We start from the raw sequence: 17984 nt of genomic DNA, 5'->3' as shown, positions 1-17984 counted from the left end.
TACTTTATATAATAAGATTTTTCATCTCTATTGTGCTATCAGTATTTTATATTAATCTCTATGTGAGTAAACTATAATACATTTAATAAATTGTGAGTCTTAATTTTACAAGATATTTATTGAAACATTAACTTATAAAATTCTTGATTATATCTTTGCAAGTTTGTGCCCTGGCAGCAAAATGTCGCGCGATATGAAATATGAGAATCCTTCATAAGTAGTAATATTTTTTTATGTGCAAATGTACACGTGATTTGAAAAAATAATGTATCGTTGTACACGCAGTGATCGCGCTTCTCTGTGCGAGACAAAGAGAGAGAGAGAGTGCGTAAAATAAACTAATTCAAAGGCTTAAACGTCTCCCGAATTTTATATAACGTCCTCTGAAAGAATATGATAATGCTGAAGATCGTTTGTCTGATGATCCGGCGGACAGAGGAAAAATTCGATGAAATTAAGCATGGGTCCTCGACTGAAGGGATTCAAGTACTTGCCCTTCTTGTCCCTCAAATACGAGTACCTCTTGTAATTGAACATTTCGTTGGTGGTTAAATTCATGCACGCATGTAGAACCTATTGAAAAGAAATAACGATAGAGAGTTTGCACATAAAAAAATATGATAATGCGAATATGTCGTATTCTCTACCGAGGTACACGTTAGGATCCAGCCGAGTCCGCAAAAGACGAGAGCCTCCAATACGCCGAGAACATATAAAAGTTGAATTCCCTCAATTGCAATGCAATAACACGCGAAGTATAACGTGAAAGAGCAATTTATCGCCACGCACATAACGAACAGGAAGAACCACATTCTAAAAACAAGAAGGATGTTAAAGGATTAAAAGGATTATACAATAAAAGTACGTACGTATGTACGTACGCAAATATATATCTTTTGTCGATCGTACCTGTTCCGTAGGCCAACGCAATTATATATAAATGGACAGTGATGATCGAAATATGTGACGCATCTGTTGCAAATTCTGCAGTGTTTAGCCCGAAGAGGTCTGAAACATCTGCAGCTGTGACATAATCGCGACAGTAAGACATTTCGCTTCTTCCACTTGTCAAAGTAGGGAATCTAAAACAACGCAGGACATTTACAATACATTACGATTGTTTTACAGAGATATTGCTTGTTTTGATACCTGTTTTATCGCCCTGTAGTAGGTATCGCTGTTTTGCGGCACGTAACCGGGATCTCTTCTATTAGCCACGATCCACGAGATCCACATGAGGATGTTCCAGTAAATGAAGCAATAATGACTGCCTCGCAAGAGATTCCACGTTAACGGAATGCACTTCAACAGGTACATCGGGTATCCCCACAGCAGAACGGATATCATAAACAACAGCAACGGCCCTTTGCTGTTACCTGCTCCGCCAAACAGTAGCGCCCTTGAAAGCAAAATGCGCGGGTTCTTCACATTTTGTTTCTCGCAAAATTTCTTTATTTAGAAAAGACGAGCACGAACCATAGCTCGTTAATGGGTGGTATCCATCTGGCACGGCGCTTCTGCTCCGCCTGCAGGATGCGCACGATCTCCGAGTGGCGATGACTCTTTGCCAGCTGCAGCGGCGTCTTGCCGTTTTTGTCGCGCGGCTCAAGCTCGATTTTACTCTTTTCGCAGAGGATCCGGACGCAGCTGACGTTGCCGGACAGACAGGCCAGATGGAGCGGTGTCGAGCCGAAGTAATCGGGCTTCTGCAGATCCACCCCACTGTATATCAACAGCTTGATGAGCTCGGCGTGCCCTTTGTACGCGGCCCAGTGTAACGCCGTGTCACCATTTATGTCCGTCAAGTGTCCCTGCGCGCCGGATCCTAGCAGGAAGGCAGACGTCGCGAATTTGCCAAACATGCAGGCGGTCATCAGAGGTGTCAGGCCTTTAAAGTCAGCCGCGTTAACCGCGACTCCTGCCTGAAAAAAAAAAAGAAGAAAAATAGAAACACGAAATATGAAGATATCGTGAGATGAACGCAAGAAATTCTTCGGAAATTTTCTATGTATATACCTTCAATAATAATTGCACTATCGCACTATGACCTTTCCGACAGGCCCAGTGTATCGGCCTGGGTCCTTGCGTGCCAAGGCATGGGAGATCGACGGGTCCGTTCCGTTCTATCAAATATCTCATGACCTGTTCGAAAGAAAAGGTTTTATGTTTTCTAGCGCGTTTTAATAATTTTGAGATAATGGTGGTTTTAATTGTAACACATTAATCTGCCGAAACTAACTTCAACATTGCCGTCCAAGGCAGCCCAATGGGCGGGTGTATATCCCCATTCGTCTCTCGCGCTTAGCACACTCAACCCGTTTTTCTCGACCATCTCCTCGACCACCTCGATTTCACTGCAACACAAATAATAATCCTTTTTGCATTCTTCCTGCACTATCTTTTCTCAAGCAAGTTGTTTTTTTTTTTCAGTTTTATGTGAGTGTAACTCTTCTCTTTTCAAAGTCTCACCCAGCTCTGAGCAGTTCGAAAATTTGTTTGGTCTCATCGGTGGGGCTCTGGCCAGTGGTAGCCTCGTCCGCATAGATGTCGTCAGGACGATTTCTCTGCCGCGTATCCTTGCTGGCACCATGATTCTGGTGACCGGATATCGGATTGTTCGGTAGATGCCCGACCATGTCGGGATCTGGGCTTAGTTCCCATACGGATCTTGCCGCGCCAGGCCCCGCTACAGGGCTCACAGGATACACCTGTAAAGATACGCGAGATCACGCGAGATGAAGCTTTACAAGAAAAAAACTGAAGTCGCGCATAATATAATAAATATCGCAAGTTGAGAATGGTAATATATTTTTTTCATTAATTATACGCTACGTATTTGAAGAATATCGACATCGAGATCGACATGATCCACGTCATTCACAGTTTACTATTTTGTCTAGCTGCTCCACCTTATTGTTCCATTTTCAAACATATTTAATTTTTAACGCTGAATTCGCACATTCCATTTTATATCTAACAAATAATTTTATGCAACTATATATTAATTGTACCGTCGCGGGCCGTTTTTAATTTGTCTTTTACCTTGCACAGCGTCGCGAGTTCTGTATTTGTACGCTCGTGTTCGGAAGGCGTTCTGAAGGATGCGCCTTGCGCGGCGATCGTTCCACCCTCCGGGACGGTTAGTCACAAGGAAACATTGGGCCCAACCATGTCTTCCGGGCCTCACCCGACAACGCAGCTTTTCCTCCAGACCTGAAACGGATCCGCGTCGGATTTGCACGATTGCAGAAATTGAGACGAGATAACGTAGGACTGGAAACACTTTTCTCACGCGACGAACGATGTCCGCGTTTCTGAGAATGCCACTCGGTGTTTTGCGCATTCGAATCAATAACGCGACGATGGAAACGCCTGCGTGCGAGAAACGTGTGAGAAATTAGGACATCATGTCGCGGATATCTTAAACTCGCTAACGCAAATGACCGCAGGAAAACTTTGTGTAATAAAAGCCAACTCAGAAAAATATTTCAATTATTAAAATAATTAAATCTGATGAAGAATTAATTAAAAGTTTTTTGCATATTTAATTAATGAAATTTTTTAAGGTATGAGTTTCCGATGACACCCGCGAGTTTATTCTAGCTGCGGCTGTATGTATGTATATTCTCGATATTTCGAATTTTACATTCTATTTATATATAATATTTATATAATAAGTCTGATTTTGAATGCAATTTGATTTAGTTTCATCTACTTAATTTATTTTATTTGACATGTATTATAAATTATTTCATTGCAATACATATATATATAGATAAAAATTTAAACATTTTTAAATTAAACTTCTTGATTCAAGCAGATATCTCTCGGTGTACACTTACTTTTTAAATTCTTGGATCTTAAATTATTTTACAAGTTTTCCGATTTAGAGATTTTTCATATCATATAAATCGCGTTTTCAGATTTGATGATATTTATCATTTTATATATTTTTGTATTTTATTATAAATTATTATATATTGTAATTCTTTTTGTATTAAATAAATTATATCGATGCGATAAGAACATTTTTTCAAAATAATGAAATAGCGTTTGACGTCGTGTCCAGAAATGCATTCGATGCATTCAACGCGTTGTGCGCGTTCGATATGTCAGTGGCCACCAGCAGAGTTACCCAGTGAGATATATACGAACATCTTTCACAACTCTGCGAAATTTAAAGACTAGTTTCGCAGAATTGCTTAGAGATGTCGCCGCTTTGTCACATTGACGCGCGATTCAGAAACTGCATTCCTGTCTTGTCCGACTCGTCCCTCTACTCCTTCCTCACTTCCCGTTCCATATGTTACTGTATATGTAGTGAATGTGAATGTGAATTAAACGGTATAACGATGTGGTTATGTAGCGCCCAGTCTTGGTCGTCGCTTTTATATTGTGTTATCAGTATTGAATTATTCTATTGTTGATCGCTGTAGATCGACGTATGAATTTCGCGACCGACGTGTTCACAACGTGATAAAATGGCCCCTACCATACAGACCAACAGCAATCAAGCTGACCGGGACAAACGCGCGGTCAGGCCAGCGGAGAAGCGGTAAATAAGCATGCCAGCGGATAATCTATAAATGCAATACAATACAATTGCAGCGCCCCGATTTACATTCGACTCGCGCTTTTTCAGATCCGAGCTCATATGCAGAGTGAAATATTGTAACACGCTGCCGGATATTCCATTTGACCCGAAATTCATAACTTATCCCTTCGAACCTACCAGGTGAGCAATTAGATCCTCGATCAAACTGCAGTCGCTTACATCTTTCTTGTTCTTCAATTTTAGTAATTTGTGATATCTCTAACGCAGGTTTATTCAGTACAATCCGACCTCGTTGGAGCGTAATTATAAGTACGAAGTATTGACGGAGCATGATTTAGGTGTAGAAATTGATCTGATAAATAAGGACACATATGCGGGAGATCCGAACGCTCAGTTAGATCCGGCTGACGAAAAGCTGCTGGAGGAGGATGTTCTTACACCTCAAGATTCTAAACGATCGCGGCATCATGCTAGAAGCGTTTCCTGGTTAAGACGCACGGAATACATTTCCACGGAGAGTACCAGATTTCAGCCGCAAACAGCGGACAAGGTTGAAGCCAAAGTTGGTTACAGTATTAAAAAGAACTTCAAGGTATGACCTATCATCTTTAGCATTATGCATTGATTTGTAGTATTTGTGTAAATTCCAATCTAAAATTTAAAATTATTTTCAATCAGGAGGAAACACTGTACATGGATCGCGATAGTCAAATAAAAGCTATAGAAAAGACATTTGAGGATAATAAAAAACCAATTGAAAGACACTACAGTAAACCAAACGTAGTACCTCTAGAAATATTGCCTGTATATCCAGATTTCAAGGTATTTATTGCAGTGATTGTGTTGTTTGAAAATTAATACTTTCCTTACATTTATGGTTACTCTTGTATAAATTTTAGTTATGGAAATATCCATGTGCCCAAGTCATATTCGATTCCGATCCTGCGCCAACTGGTCGATCTGTACCCGCACAGATTGAAGAAATGTCACAAGCCATGATACGGTAAGCTCTCACAGTAATTTTACGCAATGTGAAAGGAAAGCAAAGTGTGTGCATTGAAAAGAATTACATTTGCCTTGCAATTGAATTAATTTAAATTATTATTGCACAAAATGATGCTTGTCGTAGAGGTGTGATGGACGAGAGTGGTGAGCAGTTCGTAGCTTACTTTTTGCCGTTGGAAGAAACGTTGGAGAAGCGCCGACGAGACTTTACCGCTGGTCTCGACTATGCTGATGAGGAGGAATACGAGTACAAAATGGCAAGAGAATACAATTGGAACGTCAAGAGCAAAGCTTCGAAAGGATACGAGGAGAATTATTTCCTTGTGATAAGACAAGACGGGGTATGTATATACGTATATATGAGCGCACTATTACATCACGTGTTATAATTCCGTGAATTCGTCGTTAATCCACTTGTGTACTTCAGGTTTACTATAATGAATTGGAGACGCGCGTGCGACTGAGCAAACGGCGCCAGAAGGTCGGACAGCAGCCAAACAACACGCGCCTGATAGTGCGTCACCGACCGCTAAATGCCAACGAATTCAGAATGCAGAGATATCGAGAAAAACAATTGGAACCACCGGGAGAGGAGGACGAGGACGAGGAGGAGGAAGAGGAGGAGCAGGAAAATCAACAAGAGGAGAAAATAGACGGGAAAGATATTCCAATTAAAGGTTCGTTTAATATATGAATAAAATAGACAAGATAGACCGTTTATCGTTCACCGCTCTGAAAATTTTTCCGATAACCAGAAAATTTGTTCACAGGTTCCGAAGCAGAGAACGAGGAAGGATCGCGTGCCTCGTCGAGAGCGTCCTCGCGGGCGTCCAGCAGAAGATCGAGGTCCCGCTCGCGATCTCGTTCCAAGTCCGGCTCAAGATCGCGATCAAGGTCGAGGTCCAGATCGCGTTCGCGTTCGCGGTCGCGATCGCATTCACGTTCACGTTCACCATCCAAATCTAGATCGCCGTCTCGATCGCGCTCGCGTTCCGAGTCGCGTTCGCCGTCTAAATCGCGCAGTAAATCGCGATCTCGGTCTGGCAGTCCTCAATCGAGGAACACATCGAGATCTAGATCCAAGTCGAGATCGCGCTCGGGAACGCCTGCGAAGTCACCGTCGAGATCTCGGTCGAGCTCGCGGTCCAAGTCCAGGTCCCGGTCAAGGTCGAGATCCGGTACCGGTAGCGGTAGCGGTTCCGGTAGCGCGACCGGCGAAAGCGGCTCCGAGAGCGAGTGAATCGAGAAACGCGATCAAAAATATTAATGTAATTAATTTCAATGTCAATCATTTCCATCTGAATCATTATTTCGACGAATGTTTATATCATCGCTATTTGAAAATATTTCGGGTAACAGTCCCGCCGAATAACAGAATATTCGTATGTTGAGCAAACATTAATTCTTTGATGGTAGTCATATATAGCGAGTATCATCATTGCGTCAGGGTGTACGAGTTTTCGGCGGAACGAAAAATAAAGAAATAATTTCAAAAAAACATTTATATGAGCAAAATATGTATATTTTTTTAATGCTAACTGAAATAATCGTTTCTATGATAATCCGCAGGTAATCCACATATCACATTTCCAAAACAGATTGACTAATGTCATGATATTTAATTCTACGATACATATAGGTACGCACATCTCGGAAAATAAAATTAGAACGCGCAAAAAAGATAAGGGGAGTTATATTTCAAAAGTTTTCAAGCGACAACATGTGTATTCCAGCGCGATAAATCGATGATAAATCTCTTAATTTTTATTGTTTCCTCCCCGCCAATAGGCGTTCATTTCGATTCGAAATGTAAACTGTATGAAACGATAAAAAAAAAAGAGACGAAATTGATATATGATGATTTCATTTATCGTACAAGTTTTTTGATGTCGCGCGAGAAAGCATTTGGTGTCCCCAAAAATTTTGCCAATTATGCTCGAAGAAAAATTTGAGAAATGTAACTGCTCTCAGGATAATCCGCCATCTTGCAACATAGTTATCAACAGTGCAGTCGGAGTGCGCCACACGTACCGTTGGCGTCGCGTAGCACTTGCGAGAGGCTTGCGAGGATACACTCGTGTATTGCGTCATCCCCACGACCTATCCGAATGAACGCGTCGATGCCGACAATTGCCGAAGGGTACATGACACTGTGACAGTTTCGCGCCGAGGTGCCACTATCCGTGCCGAGGCTACGCAGAGGCGAACGAGGTGATTCAGGGAATTGATTCGACGAAAGGTACGAAGCGTTGGGAATAGATAAAAGAAGTGGGAAAGAGAACCACGTGGACGAGCATCCCGTCCCGTGTCGCGATAGCGAATGCACGTGCCTCGTGCGTGGACACGTATATTACGCCGTCTGATCGGCGCATATCGGGTTGTTTGCGATTTCAGCTCCGGAGTATCACTTTGCTCGTTTTGCTCTCTTTCTCTCTCTCTCTCTCTCTCTCTTCTCTACGCACATAATACATATGTTTAATCAAAAATAATATGTATATTCAAGTAATCAAGTGCCAGAGAGGCGCATCAACACGAACAGATCGATATATGCGAAACTTGGACGTACAGGTTAGGGTTGCACGCGTTGCGACACGTTGCGCGATACTTAAAGATACTGCCTGTAATAAATTTGTTTCGTATTTTAGCACATTGAATTTTGTTCAGCGACGTAGGGAAAGGAGGGCTGCTTCGCATCGTATATCGTATTGTACTCGTTTGGATATTTAAATTCGCCATTTGGTACAATCGCTGAAACTTATCGCGTATGCTGAAAACATTGACCCTGAGAAAGCGCGCTAATTGCTGCGCGCTATCTCGCTCTTTCCTAGTTCCCCCCCCCTCTCTCTCTCCCCCCCTGCACCGTCTATTCATCCCACCGCGAGGCGCGAGGTAAACAAGTCGATGACAGATGATTTTATGTCCGTATTATCGTGCGCCGAGCATAATTTCGTCGCGCGTTCCACGGGAGGAACGGAACAGAAAACCGCGCGAGAACGGAATGCATCCGTTCGGATTCCTCGACGATGGTATCACGGGCTGCACGGGAACCGAGACCGGCGAAATCCCGGTGAGTTGACATGATCGTTACGCGTGCTGACGAAAGTTGAATGTCGACGGGTGAGAATTGAAGAATCGCGCGAACACGCGGCATGAATAAAATAATAAAAGAATAAACTCGTCAAAAAAATAATTAACACACGCACGGCTGTTTTCCGTTATACGTAGCATAATTACGGCTCGATGTTTTTCGTTTATACGTACGTGACGGAGCGCCGTGTATAACGCACAAGCGGTCGGTCGATGATGTCAGATTTATATAAGAGTTTAATGTTATCAATTCGCGGAAACGAGCGGGCGCGATTGTAACGCTAACAATGCGTGAGTGAAATCATTGCGAGGTAGATCTTTGTATTTTTTTAAGAAACGCTCCAAAGAGCGCATCAGCAGGTTTGTCAAGCGAAACAGTCTCGAGTGTGCGATCCTTTTTTTTATTTATGACGCTGCGCAATAAAATCAGATTTGGAATATTTTAAATATATTACGTCACATGTACGTCGTAAAATTATAAATATGTCATAATGGCGGCAAATGGATGCTATGATTGATCAAACATGTCTATCTATTTATATCTCCTTAGATGAGATATGAGATTTAGAAAAGTACAAAGTATTATCAATGTAGGATTTTAGTTTAAATCAATTCTATCGCAGCGCAGCTGATGAAAATTCGACGTTTGCCCGCGAGATGGTCTTTAATTTTTATGAGCCGGCCGTCTCCGCGAATCGCGATCAAATTTGTGGTCCCGTCTCGCGAGACGCGCGTCACAATGAAATCCCGTTTGCGGTTTTCGAATTGAGGCTGTGCACGCTGGCTATGCGCGAAGATGTCAGGGCCGGTTTCTTAACAGCGACCTCAAGGCCTTATTGAGTAAATACGGAGCACATTGGCGTTACGCGACTGGCACAAAGTTAACGTAACGACCGGCTTGTACCGGACGTTGAAACACCGATATCAATATTTGTCACGCATCTACTTCTAGGGATCGCGATTGGTGTGACGCGGTTGAGTAATCGTAGCGTTTCGTAGCATGGAAAAAAAAAAGATATATTGTAATACGAAACAGAAAGGAATAATTAATTAATTATTCCTTTTGGCTACCATTTTAATTTTAATTTGTAAAACTTCCCGGTTCTTTAATCATTTGAAAATTTGCCATACTAACAATTTGTCTTTGCATGTTAATTTAGATGGCGCCGAAAAATAAAGAAAATAACAGCAAACGAAAAAAACAAATGGAAGACGAGGGCGATGAGGACTATCGAAAGCGGCGGGATCGGAATAACCAGGTAATTTGTCAGTTTTGCAAATGTAAATTGTACATGTTATTTGCATATGCGTACTATCATCGTTATTATTCTCACGTTTCCCACAGGCTGTGAAACGATCCAGAGTGAAAAGTAAAATGCGCACGCAACAAACCTTGGAACGAGTAAATCAGCTGAAAACAGAAAATGAATTGTTGGAGGAGAAGATTAAAATGCTTACCAAGGAACTTGGGTTTCTGAAGGATCTCTTTATTGCTCATGCAGGTATCGTTAGGACAAATTGTTAAATCTTCTAATCTCATAACGCGTTTGCAATCTATCATTATTATATAATTTCGTCGTTACCTTGTGTTTTTTTATCTCTGATATAACCTAAATAATATTTATTATTTGTTTAAAACACATTTTATATTAGGGGAGTATGTAACCCATTACATATTTGGTTATTTTATTTTTAGGAGGTTCCAGTCAACACTCCATAAACATCCAAGATCTAGATCTCAATGCTCTCCTGGCAGAAGAAAAACCCACGGAAGATTCGCTAAAGACGACTACCACCAAGCTGTAGATCTATACGAACTCCACGTGAAGAAATCAACGTGGTATTAAATTTGTAACGCGAGACAGATATTCTGGCTCGTTCGACCGAAACAGCAAGTGAACGTCTTGGAAAGATGTTCCACTTGAAATTCATTGTAAAAGATTCCAGATGCGAAGAGCGTTTTTCGAACGCAATCCTTTGAAGTTACAGCATCGTCAGTGAATTATCACCAGCTAAATTTACAACTTATTAAAAATTAATGGAGGCGAGAGTGCGAAACGTGGTGGAACCGTCGACGAAAATTTGCGATAAATTTGAGTTGAAAATGTTCATTTTAATCGTTAATCAATAGAGATTAATTAATCTTTGATCTAAAAATGATGACAAATGAAAAAAGTCACTGATACGTACATGTTGCAGATATTAGAGCATTATATGGCACAATTGTATCTTGTGTAATATTCGCGCCTTTCGCGAGATGTGACTTTACTGTGACGTACATACGAAAATAATTAAAAGAATTTTCTTTTAAATACATACCGAATAATAAATTATTAAGATTATTTATTTTATTAATACAAATAAATTTTATTAATGTAATATATCAAGGTATAAGAAAAAAACTCTTAGATATATTAATCTTTGTGATTATCATCAAAAATGTTTTTATTTTTGAGAATTTTTCATGTTTGTATCAAACGACTGTTACATTATTAGACACGGTGACAAAATAGTTTTAGAATTAATAGTAACAATACATTTAAACTCTATTAAACAGATATTCGTAAATGTTTATTTAAAATTACGAAAGTAAAGACATTTTTGTTTTAACTATACTGGTACACAAGTGTATTGTAAGAAATTGCTTGAAATAAAAGTCTCTCTCTTTTTATCAATATCTATTGGTATATAGTAATAGCTAATTAAAATAACGCAGGAGAATTTAAAGGAAAAAAATTAACTAAATCTGCTTGTAATCAGATTCTTCTAACAATTGTACTACATTTGAGTAATTTAAAGAGCGAGAAAGTTATTGCGAGTTTGAGATAATCTTATTATTATTAGATGACGAGATGATGAAATTATTTTGTCTTGTAACATTTTAGTAAAGTATGGATTTTTCATATGTCGCCGAGGAAGATAATCATACGCGATTAAATTGGCGAACACTCGGAAGGCCGGAGGGTCGTCGACGGCACCTGTATGCTTCGATACTTGCGACCGAAAAGACCCGATCGATCCTCCGCTAGTGTTCGTAAAGCGGCACGAACGTCGCATCGATTGAACGAGCCCTGAAGATATAAATTCTGTATTCTGAAATCGTTCCTGCGCGTTTTTCCTCTCGATGAAAAATGTTAGATTTTCAGCGACTGAGGATACTAAATCTTTTTGCAAGGTAAAGTGAAATCTAATTATAACAACGCGGAAGCGACATTATAGAATTCGAAATTTATATTTACTCTTGAATATGTTGTTATCCTGTGAAATATTCAAAAGTCAGAGCAGCGAATTAACGATTAATTAATAAATTCTAATTTAGTATCAAGGCAGAGCGCGCTAAAAAGATTTCCGAGGAATATAAAAAGATAAATATCACTGAGTTTCGACGATGACACCGGTGTCTGAGTGTAGGGAGGGCATCTCGAGTTCCGCGTACACGCCTGGGTCTGTAGCACGGTGGGCCGTCGCGCTGATGGCCTAGCAGACGACATGTTGGCTGCAAGGAGTACCTCGTTTCGAACGTTTCGGCCGCGAGTTTCCTCGGGGGTACTTGAGTGAGGAGAGACAAACGCGAGCTCGCGAGCTGAAGAAACGCTGGTGGGCGAGAGAAAAGCCGCGGCGAGGGCGCGAGACCTTTTCCTTCGAGAGAGTAGAGTGCATGTGTAAGGACGGCGCGAGAGAAGGTTGGGAAAGGGGAAGGTACGCGAGGGTACGTGTTTCCCCAAGTGTTGCTGCTGCTGTTACTTGTCGACCTTGTTGTGATCGTCGACGAGAATCTCGTGGCGGCAGCGGAGAAGGAGGGAGGATAAAATAAAAGAGCGCGAATGCTGATGAAAACGAAGTGACGGGGAAAGAGACCGGAAGCCCGAAAAGAGCGAGCTCTTGGAAAGGACCGAGGAGCTCAGGACATTGAGGGAAGAGCTAGCGCGAGCGAGAAGCGAGTCTCCGGTAAACATTCGGAGTTACGTCTCGCGAAAAAAGATCTCTTCGAGGACGAGATCTACACAGGAGAGGAGAAGAAGAAGAGGAGTTGGCGTCGACGAGAAGCGTGAGAAGGAAAATCACGAACAGCAAGATTAGAGCCGGAACAAGCGGTTCGGAGCTGATGGCAGCTGATGGTATGACTGAAGAATAATCCGATAATAGCCCCTTGGCAGTTTTCGGCGAGGTACGCCGATCGCCATCTCCTCGACTACTGCTCGACTTGTGCTTGTACTTGGGTGCAATCCGATCCGAGAGCTCACGAGTCGATCTATTTTAACGTCTCGTCGTTGTCGGCGTGTTGTCTCCACCTCCATCTCCGCCGCCGTCGAGTCGAGTCATCACCGTCACCGTCACCGTCGCCGTCATATCGGTGGAGTAAAGAGTAATAGTCTCCGATCCGATTTGCATCGAGGAAGCGAGACGAGACGAAGCGAGATCGGAGTCGGACGGCCGTGTCCCTTTACTAATAAATCGGATTCGCGTGTATATATCACTCTCTCCTTCAATCTCTCCCTCCCTCCCTCCCTCTCTCGCTCTCCTGTCGTCCCTGTCTCTCGTGCCGGCCGTATCGCCGGAGACGTCGCGGCGAGGGAGAGAGAGAGAGAGAGAGCGAGAGAGAGAGAGAGAAGGAAAGAGAGAGACCGAATCGCACTGCCTCGCGCGACTAACAGAGAGGCAGTGTCGCGTCGACGTATCGTCGTGCCGGCTGTTCCGCGTGTTTTTCCTACGTGCGGGCGTGCGTGCGTGCCGCGCGTACGCTTTCTCTGTCGCGGGACTCGCGGGAGCTGGAGCAACCTTTCCGGCGCGCCACAGCGCCAACGAAACACAGATTCGCGCCGTGTCTCGGTCGCGGTGTAGCGGCGTCTCGTCGCCGTCGTCGCCGTTGTCGTTACACCCCACCAATCGTCGTCGTCGCCGGGTCGAGCGCGAGGCGCGAGTGTCACGCGCGTTTGCCTGTCGTGCGTGTCCTGGACAGCAGCGCCCAGGAGACGAGCGGAGACGCCGGGCTCCGGTCGCGACGTGCGCCGTCACCGTCATCGTCGTCACCGTCGACATTGTCGCCGCACTCCGCAGTCGTCGACACCCCGCCGACCGAGACGTTCGCCGCGACCCCGGCCCCCCCCCGCTCTCTCTCTCTCTCTCGCTCCGATGTGAGCGAGCGAGAGAGGTGGTCGGCGTGCAACACCGCGAGAGGGAGGGAGAGAGAGTGAGCGCGACACAAGGTTCTCTCAGTCGCCCGGCGAGCGGAGCGCCGAGTTCATGGTGTGTGGTGGTTATGGTTCCGCGGGCAGTGGAGGCCGTCAGTGATAAATGCAGCCGTGAAGTGTACTCGTGAGTGCCGCGCCAGAGAGGAGATACACGCGTGCGTAATACGTCGGACGTGTACGTGTACGTGAGAGACGGACAAACAACGAAGCGCCAAGTAGTCGTCTTCGTTGTCACTGCCGTTGTCACCACCGTCACAGTCGCCGTCGCCGTCGCCGCCGCTGCCGTCGCCGCCGTCGTCGTCGTCGTCGTCATCGTCATCGTCATCGTCATCGCCGTCGCTGTCGCCGCTACCGCTGCCACCGCCACCACCACCACCACCGCTGCCGCCGCCGCTGCCGCTACCGCCACGAAGTAAACGGGAAAGAGGATCGAAGGGAAGAAACGCGAGGGAAGGCGGTGAGAAATAGAGCGAGAAAAGTTCCCTTTGACAGAGACGAGATCATCATCGCCGGTCTTCAGTGTAGCGGAGAGAAAGAGAGCAAGAGAGAGGGCGAGCGAGAGGACGAGAGAGAGAGAGAGAGAGAGAGAGAGAGAGACGTCGATCGGCCGAGGAAGCGCGCGGAGACCGCAGCGCGCGCGCGCGCGCGCGCGCGGGGGCGGTCGGGCAGGCGAACGAGACACCCGATAGAGCGAAACCGAGACGAACGGAACGGCGGAATCGGAGGACGGCGGACGGCGGGATTCGCGGAACGGGAGCGAGTGTAGCGCGCGTACCGCGGCGGGATTCGGGGCGCTTTTCGAACGGCGGCGGACCCGCAGCGGTAGCGGCGGCGGCGCGGCCGGAAACAACGACGACGACGACGGCGACGTCGTCGCGGCCGCCGACGCCGGTCGCACGGTCGCCCTCGCGACTAACTCGATCGCGGCGGGCCGTCGTCGTCCGTCCCCATCCGTATCCCGATCGTCCTACCTCTCGCTCAATTCCGCCACCGCCACCGCCGTCTACTCGACCCGAGAACCCCCCGACGGGCCTGGACCGTTAGACGTGGAAGGGAAAACGGTGAGGGCGAGCCACGCGTGTCCTTCCCGTGGTGTGTCATGGGGTGTTTCGGCAGCCAGAACAAGGACAGCCAGGATGAAAGCAAAAATCAGAAGAGACGATCCGACGCCATCACCAGACAGCTGCAGAAGGACAAACAGGTCTATCGGGCCACCCACAGGCTACTCCTGCTCGGTGAGTTATAATGCAATCATTCAGCTCTTTTATTTATTGATTTGTTTTATTTGAGAGTGATCGAGCGAAGAATGCATTAACGTAAGTCGTATTTCTCAATCTTTCGACAGTTTTGTTGATCGAATAATTTTTCCACAGATGTATATCGATTGTAATTCGGTCGAGTGATATTCTTGGGATTCGATTTGACCGCAAGAAATTCAGCGCACCCTTAGTTGCGGAAACGAGCGTTCATGCTCCTTCTAAGGTCGAATTCAGCGGCGCTTTTTAATTTCACGGGATGCGAAAAGGCGCGTCAAGTTTTTTAAATTAAGATGGACCACGAGAGTAGAGAAATCATGAGGCGGAGCTCGGGGATAAATCTCGCTTTGGGGACCCGCGTGCTCCGAAGATAATTCTCCCGTTCAGCTGCCCTCCTTGTCTCGTGGCATCCGCGCGTTCGTGAAACGAGGCGCGTTAAATAACGGACAAGACCCAATGGCCGTCGGTGATTGTCGGTTTCGGACAAAGAAAGCCTCCGCGAAGCCGGGGGTGAAAGCCGACCGACCGACCGCTATCGCGATGTTCAGCGGCGCGTAATTCAATTTTATCGATTATCGTACGAGCAGGCACCCACGAATATCCACTGGCCGCCTCGTGTTTATACCCTTTTCGTCGCTTCCGATCCTCTTTCGCCTTTTTCTTTCTTCTCCCTTTCCTTTTGTATGTATGTGTGTGTGCACACACATATACACACAGAAGATATACATATATATGTATCTTTCTCCTATTATCTCGTTTCGCAGCTGTAACTCACAATTCTGCTTTTGCGCTTATATTATATCGTTATGCCTATATACAATAGGATAAATCCCTCTTTTTTTTCTCTTTGATTTTTAGATATATTTAAACGAGAGTTACATCTTTTTAATACGTTTAATAAAATTTAGCGTTTAATACTTATGTTATTCGCCACAAATGTTTCCTGCCACAAAAGTTTATTTCTTATATTATTTTGAGACAATATTTTTTTAATCTATTTTTCTTTCTTTGGATTTTGTTCCGTACATCTCTCTCATCGAAGCTTTTTTTCAAACAATAAACTGAACCATATAAACTTTTCCTTTTTTTTACTTCCTGCTTCTCTGATGTACGCTATTGGTTTATGATAATCGATTCTATAATTTTTATTTTATTATGTTAACATAACCTTTTGTGACACATACTCATAATATTTATATTTGTAGTGAGTACATTTTGAATTCTAATAATTTTATATTGCTTTTTACTTTTGGCACTAGAATTGTGACTATTTTTTACCCATCTAATAATTTTTTTGCTAATATCGTTGACTATAGTTATGCATAGATTGAGTTATTAATAAAAGTATAATGTTTAGTTACCACTTTGTCTATCTGTCAAAACAATTATAAAAGAATAATATGAGTCATAAATAATCTACTAGCATCCTAGGAGAAGGTGTACTCACATCCTAGGCAATTCTAGTGTTAAAAGGAAGTTTTTTCTCAGATTCTCTCTCTCTCTCTCTCTCTCTCTCCCGCATTTCACATATATATTCCTCTTTTCATGCCGATACGTGCTTGCGAAAAACATTGACACAGCGTACCTATTTAGCGCGACGTTTAACCCAGCGCCCCGTTCATATTCGCCTTCCTATTATCCGGCGTTTATGTAGGTCGTCGTTCTAATTCGATGCGAATGCGTCGTCATCGTCGTCGTCCTCGCCGTCGGCCGTCGGCGGCGCGGGGTGGAGGGAGGGGGACGGACGGAGCAACAGCTGTCGCCGTATTGTTTCCTCCTCGCGTATCATTACGACCACGCGAAACCCGTGGCCGATTCGATTCCCTACTACTCTTGTGTCGTCGTGTTCGCGACTTTGACAGGAATCTTAGAAAAAAACCTAAAGCCAGAATAAACGATTAAACGCATAATCATATCTGGCGTACGTAAAATTAAACGATCGATAGTATAAATAGCGGAAGCATTGCAAATAGATGTATAGCGTGTAACTTTTGTTTTTTCGAAACAAAATATTCGCGAAACTTTATTTCGTGATTTACTTAATAATCGAGGCTTGTAATCGAGAACGCAATTATGCTACTGAGAATTAGAAGATTTCTCGGATAAACTTTTGCAAACTTGTCGTTCACTTGATTTGCGAGTTTTTTTTTTTTAACTAGAATTCGAGAGCGTCAGGAGTTTATTTAACGTTTGAAAAGTAGCGCGTGTGTTAAATGTTATATAAAATGTGGAAAACGGCATGCACGTAGAAGTATTAAGAATACATGTTGATATAGTATTTTTAAATTACGCTAAATCGCAAAAAGTTTCAAAGCTTGCTACTTCGTTCGCGCGGCTGATGTCCGAGAGATCAAAAGAATAGTTTAATTAACCTCATTGCGATCTAGATCACGATCCCGCTCACATCACTCGGAAATCGTCCCGGTTCATTTTATTTTATGTTAGAGCCGAACTTTAATCCGCGGATTTACGCAGCGCGTGAAAATGGCGCGTAAACGCGCATTCTCGTCGTGCATTCGCGATCCTTAAACCCATGGCACGATGCCTTATCGCGGGCGATCGATAACTATATATCCCGGTTGATAAAATCTCAATTCTGTGACCAGCATCGGGCAACGGGAGATATTCTTTCGCGCGTTATATTACATCACGCGGCAAATCCCGCGCGGTGCGTGAGCTGAGTGGCTGGCAACAACCACATCAGCAACAAGAGAGATTAATGCCAGGGAGATTAACGTCGACGATTTTCGCCCTGTTTCAGGAGCGGGAGAGTCCGGCAAAAGCACGATCGTCAAACAGATGAGGATACTGCACGTCAATGGTTTCAGCGAAGCGTAAGTTTTATTTAAAAAAAAAAAATGGGCAAACGCGTGCGCCGATCGGTCGGTC

At 44.0% G+C, this 17984-nt stretch overlaps 4 protein-coding genes across 9 annotated transcripts in view; 3 read left to right on the top strand and 1 right to left on the bottom strand.

Moving 5' to 3' along the window:
• Positions 1-99: 99 nt before the first annotated feature.
• On the bottom strand, positions 100-16788 carry LOC105459906 (probable protein S-acyltransferase 23). 3 transcript variants are annotated; one of them, XM_011706267.1, is made up of 10 exons: positions 16681-16788; positions 3043-3213; positions 2470-2708; positions 2240-2354; positions 2017-2142; positions 1477-1922; positions 1150-1399; positions 910-1082; positions 648-813; positions 100-573 (listed from the first exon to the last, which is right to left on the bottom strand). In XM_011706267.1, exons 3-10 carry the CDS (start codon positions 2634-2636, stop codon positions 370-372), a joined length of 1647 nt encoding a protein of 548 aa, XP_011704569.1. In that variant the 5' UTR covers positions 2637-2708; positions 3043-3213; positions 16681-16788; the 3' UTR covers positions 100-369. The 3 variants fall into 3 exon arrangements, with proteins under 3 accessions (XP_011704569.1, XP_011704568.1, XP_011704567.1); XM_011706266.1 differs by lacking the exon at positions 16681-16788 and adding an exon at positions 5725-5811; XM_011706265.1 differs by lacking the exon at positions 16681-16788 and having other exon boundaries at positions 3043-3372.
• LOC105459908 (RNA polymerase II-associated factor 1 homolog) lies at positions 3990-7060 on the top strand. Its single transcript, XM_011706268.1, has 8 exons — positions 3990-4555; positions 4643-4735; positions 4823-5147; positions 5234-5377; positions 5455-5558; positions 5685-5901; positions 5988-6237; positions 6331-7060. Exons 1-8 carry the CDS (start codon positions 4482-4484, stop codon positions 6798-6800), a joined length of 1677 nt encoding a protein of 558 aa, XP_011704570.1. The 5' UTR covers positions 3990-4481; the 3' UTR covers positions 6801-7060.
• Positions 7620-10980, top strand: LOC105459909 (CCAAT/enhancer-binding protein gamma). 3 transcript variants are annotated; one of them, XM_011706271.1, is made up of 4 exons: positions 7620-7799; positions 9808-9906; positions 9993-10149; positions 10344-10980. In XM_011706271.1, the coding sequence occupies exons 2-4, from the start codon at positions 9808-9810 to the stop codon at positions 10451-10453; spliced, it is 366 nt and encodes a 121-aa protein (XP_011704573.1). In that variant the 5' UTR covers positions 7620-7799; the 3' UTR covers positions 10454-10980. The 3 variants fall into 3 exon arrangements, with proteins under 3 accessions (XP_011704573.1, XP_011704571.1, XP_011704574.1); XM_011706269.1 differs by lacking the exon at positions 7620-7799 and adding an exon at positions 8426-8627; XM_011706272.1 differs by lacking the exon at positions 7620-7799 and adding an exon at positions 8864-8958.
• Positions 14732-17984, top strand: part of LOC105459911 (guanine nucleotide-binding protein G(s) subunit alpha) — a 23289-nt gene continuing 20036 nt past the window's right edge. Inside the window, exons 1-2 of one of the 2 annotated variants that reach the window (XM_011706273.1) lie at positions 14732-15074; positions 17857-17929. In XM_011706273.1, the coding sequence (XP_011704575.1) occupies positions 14939-15074; positions 17857-17929 (209 nt within the window). In that variant the 5' untranslated portion in view covers positions 14732-14938. Of the gene's footprint in view, positions 15075-16280; positions 16300-17856; positions 17930-17984 lie in introns of those variants that run through there. The other variant, XM_011706274.1, reaches the window with a different exon arrangement.

Source organism: Wasmannia auropunctata, unplaced genomic scaffold (assembly GCF_000956235.1).
Source record: "Wasmannia auropunctata unplaced genomic scaffold, wasmannia.A_1.0 LD333494.1, whole genome shotgun sequence".
Taxonomy (NCBI): domain Eukaryota; kingdom Metazoa; phylum Arthropoda; class Insecta; order Hymenoptera; family Formicidae; genus Wasmannia; species Wasmannia auropunctata.
The sequence above is the reverse complement of the archived record's forward strand: the minus strand, read 5'-3'. Positions and strand labels throughout refer to the sequence as shown.